At 31.2% G+C, this 3,765-nt stretch overlaps 1 protein-coding gene across 1 annotated transcript; it reads right to left on the minus strand.

Moving 5' to 3' along the window:
* Positions 1 to 1,744: 1,744 nt before the first annotated feature.
* On the minus strand, positions 1,745 to 3,037 carry LOC113394213 (large ribosomal subunit protein mL52). The gene is made up of 3 exons (XM_026631442.2): positions 2,873 to 3,037; positions 2,650 to 2,804; positions 1,745 to 1,999 (listed from the first exon to the last, which is right to left on the minus strand). Exons 1-3 carry the CDS (start codon positions 2,916 to 2,918, stop codon positions 1,817 to 1,819), a joined length of 384 nt encoding a protein of 127 aa, XP_026487227.1. The 5' UTR covers positions 2,919 to 3,037; the 3' UTR covers positions 1,745 to 1,816.
* Between the last annotated feature and the right edge of the window lie 728 nt (positions 3,038 to 3,765).

Genomic DNA, 3,765 nt, shown 5'->3' on the forward strand with positions numbered 1-3,765 from the left:
TACCCGCGGCTTTGCCCGCGTAGAATATGAATATATTTACAAATTAAGTTAAAATGTTACGTTAATGTAATACCTCTTAGTATACCACATTGGTGTGTATTTCAGCCCTTAGGGTAGAATATCCAGAAACGCTTAAATGCGAATCAACTCATTTTTAATCGGTAGCCCAAAAATAAAATTTCGAGCTTCTAACTTCAAAATGATAGACTTCCAGACTAACCTGAATACGAAATGTTAACACCTATTTTTCCCTTTAGGCCTGAAATATCAAGAAACGCTTAAATACGTATCTACTCATTTTTAATCAGTAGCTCAAAAATAAAGTTTCATGCTTCTAACTTCAAAAATGACGGTCTTCCAAACTATCCTATATACGAAATGTCAAACTCTATTTCTCCTCTTTGGCGTAAAATATCCAGAAGCGCTTAAATACGTATCAAATCATTTTTAATCGGTAGCCCAAAAATAAAATTTCATGCTTCTACCTTCAAAATGACGGACTTCCAGACTAACCTGTATACGAAATGTCAAACTCTATTTCTCCCCTTAGGGGTAGAATATCCAAAATTGCCTCCTGAGTGGGTCATGATATGTTAGTTCATAAGTGTACAGCCTAAAATATAAGTTTTATGCTTCTAGTTCTAAAAATTCTAAACATGACAATACTTTCAACAACTTACAACCTTTCATCCCCCTTTTCAACCCTTTACAACCTATGTCCTTTCTCAGACTATTTGTGTACCAAATTTCATTTTAATCGGTTCAGTAGTTTTGGCGTGAAAGCGAGACAGACAGACAGACAGACAGAGTTACTTTCGCATTTATAATATAATAGTATGGAAGTATGATTGTTATTTCCCTCGCTAGAGAGCTCCGATAATAACCGCGTCCGATCGCTGCTAAATTCAAAGTGCTACAGGGAGAACCGCAGCCTCCGATGCGCCTATAGCACGCTCCCGCCGCCCCGGCCGGCCGGTACCACCGCAAACGTTACGTTCCGCAATTTTTAAATCTGTAATATCTTCGAAAATATTAATTTAAATCATATGCTGTAAAGGGCCATATAGATCAATATTAAATCAACAATGTATTTAAGGTATTTCATTGGATAAGGATTAATGCTACATTGCTTAAAATTGCTTCGAAAATAAGCCACTATTTCTCGTAAAAAGTAAACGATAAAAAAATGTTTATTGTGGGTTATCTTTAAGAGATAGACATATACCATTGCGGACTTTTTTGTAGACATTTTTGAGGTGTACAATTCTGTAGTACATTATGTTGATCTATCTAGTAGGGTTCAGCCAGCGTTTACAATGTAAGCGCAAAAAATGTATAAATTTCTGGCATCACATTAGAAACTTTTAAAATTATCAGTGTTACCTAACTATATTGTCTATGTATTATATACAAAAACCTTCCTCTCGAATCACTATCTATTAAAAAAAACCGCATCAAAATGCGTTGCGTAATTTTAATGATTTAAGCATACAAAGGGACATAGGGACAGAGAAAGCGACTTTGTTTTATACTATGTAAAGATATGCAATTTAAATTTTGTTCAACCAAATTTCAATAAAGTGAGTCTCTAGTAAATTCAGGATTCATCTGAAATACCTTTACAACTCTATTCTAGTATAGCAGAGTAGAGGCAACTTATCCATAGTGAGTGACAACACTTGCAGTGTAAAAAAGAATGGATATGGTCTATGCCTCATGATTTCAAGAAAAGAAAAGATATGTACAAACTAAGTTATTTAATTACTAACAAACAACCTATTATAAAATTAAGAAATTAAATTATTATTATTTAAAATTATTTCTTCCATAAAGCCTTTCCTTTTGGCTTAAGCCTGTTGCTAATAATTGCTTCTCGCTCTTCTTCCTTCGCTCTTATTGAATTCTGATGTCTCTGTTTCGCAAAATCAACTTCTGAGCACATTGAGACAATTTGATTTGCATATTCCTGATGTTTGAGCATGCGTTTCTTCTGTTTTTGCTGAAAAATTAAAAAAAAATACATTGAAAATAATTTTAATGATACAATTCAAAATATACTATTTATTTTTCTTTTTTAATTAAGCATACTAGCTTTCCTAATTCTTAAAAGTTATATTATATACAGATGATATTAGAATTTTTTGTATATCTTCTGTCTTTAAATCCCCTTTGTATAGTAAGTGTGATAACAGATACACAAATAAAATAATATCACAAATATTGCAGCACAAGACTGGTGATTATACTTAAAAACTTATTTAATAAGAAAATGAGCTACATTTTAAAAGGTCAAATCAACAGTCAGTCTACAAAATATATGAAACTTAAGTGCAATGTATATTGTAAACTTAAAATATCATTCAACATCATGAGTTTCAAAATACTTAATTTGTTTATAATTTGGCTTGTACTTGGGAGTAGAGACATTGTGACCGAACCGGCCTGAAGAGATGAAATACTATCACTTGAATATCAACCCATCCTTATGGGCTTCTTCTTAACATCTTTTCCCAGCGACAGCTCTCTTACAGACTGTTCTTGACTTTATATAATAACAGTAATGCTTTGTAATTCTCATATATTTAAAAAATTAACCTGATGGCAGATACGAATGCATCTATAACAATGGGTATAAGCTTATTTAATTACCAGTAATGGTGTCGGTCTTCCATCTAAAAAGGTATAATCCTGTCCATCAGTGAGAATACCTTCAGCCGTCCGATTGACCGACAAACCTCGGTTGACTCGCCACTGCTTGATATACAGCGCTGATGTACAACTCAATGAACGAGTGATGGTGTTTACTGAAAATTAATGAAAGTTAACTTTTGCAACTACCAACACAAGCAATTTAATACTTTAAAATATTTACGTTTATTGTATGTTAAGCAACTTATCCCTTTTGTTAATGTATTCATATTTTATAGCTATTCTATAAGTTTTTCAAATAAATCCGTATGTACTCAATTTATTATTTTTAATTATAAATTTAAGGTTACAATTTTTTTTGACATTTGACAACAGATACCACAGAGTATACTTAATACTTATATAATCTTCCAAAAGGTAAGTATTTTTAAATCAATAACTGAAACATTTATTATAAGGTGTTCTATCTCTTTCTACCGACATTTAGACAGAGATAAGAGACAGACCATCTCATTATCCAACAGTATTATCATCTTTGTAAAATCAAAAGTGGTAGAAGATACACTCTTCTTGACGTTTGAGCAAAGTTATATTGAAAGAAAACATCAAGCATTGAGGTTATCCAAGTATATGGGTGGCCAAAAAATGTAGTGAACGTCCATAATTATGTTATAATCCAACAGGTGGTTTTCAAGTGTAGTAATGTAGTAAAATTATTAATAAGTGTTGTATTTATGTATTAAAAAATGCTATTGACTCACTATATTTATAAAACACAGTAGCGCAAATCAGTGGCGTAGAAGAGTTTCACTCTAAACGGCCCTTTCCAGTAAACGCGTATGTAAATGTTACCAGCTTCGTTTTTTTTTATTATTTTTTATTTAAATTAGAACGGTTTTTATATTACAATTTTAACAAAACAATTTTTTTTATACGTTGCATTAAAAGAAAAAGTAAGTTGACATCTTTAGTCGTTGACACAAGTAGACTTTTGAAGTAGGTTAGAAAATATATTTTAAAAATGTTTTTAAAATTATATTTTTATCAACAAATATGTAATACAGTAAAACTTATATTAATATAGTCTATGAAATAAATTGATTGTAGTACTAGCAA

Source organism: Vanessa tameamea, chromosome 16 (genome assembly GCF_037043105.1).
Source record: "Vanessa tameamea isolate UH-Manoa-2023 chromosome 16, ilVanTame1 primary haplotype, whole genome shotgun sequence".
Classification (NCBI taxonomy): domain Eukaryota; kingdom Metazoa; phylum Arthropoda; class Insecta; order Lepidoptera; family Nymphalidae; genus Vanessa; species Vanessa tameamea.

Bases quoted from the DNA above. Each gene is read 5' to 3' on its own strand.
- LOC113394213 (XM_026631442.2), bottom strand. From the start codon at position 2,918: ATGAATACATTAACAAAAGGGATAAGTTGCTTAACATACAATAAAC. The intron at 2,805-2,872 runs GTAAATATTTTA...ATTAATTTTCAG, and splicing joins TTGCTTAACATACAATAAAC to TAAACACCATCACTCGTTCA. The intron at 2,000-2,649 runs GTAATTAAATAA...TTAATTTTTCAG, and splicing joins GAAGACCGACACCATTACTG to CAAAAACAGAAGAAACGCAT.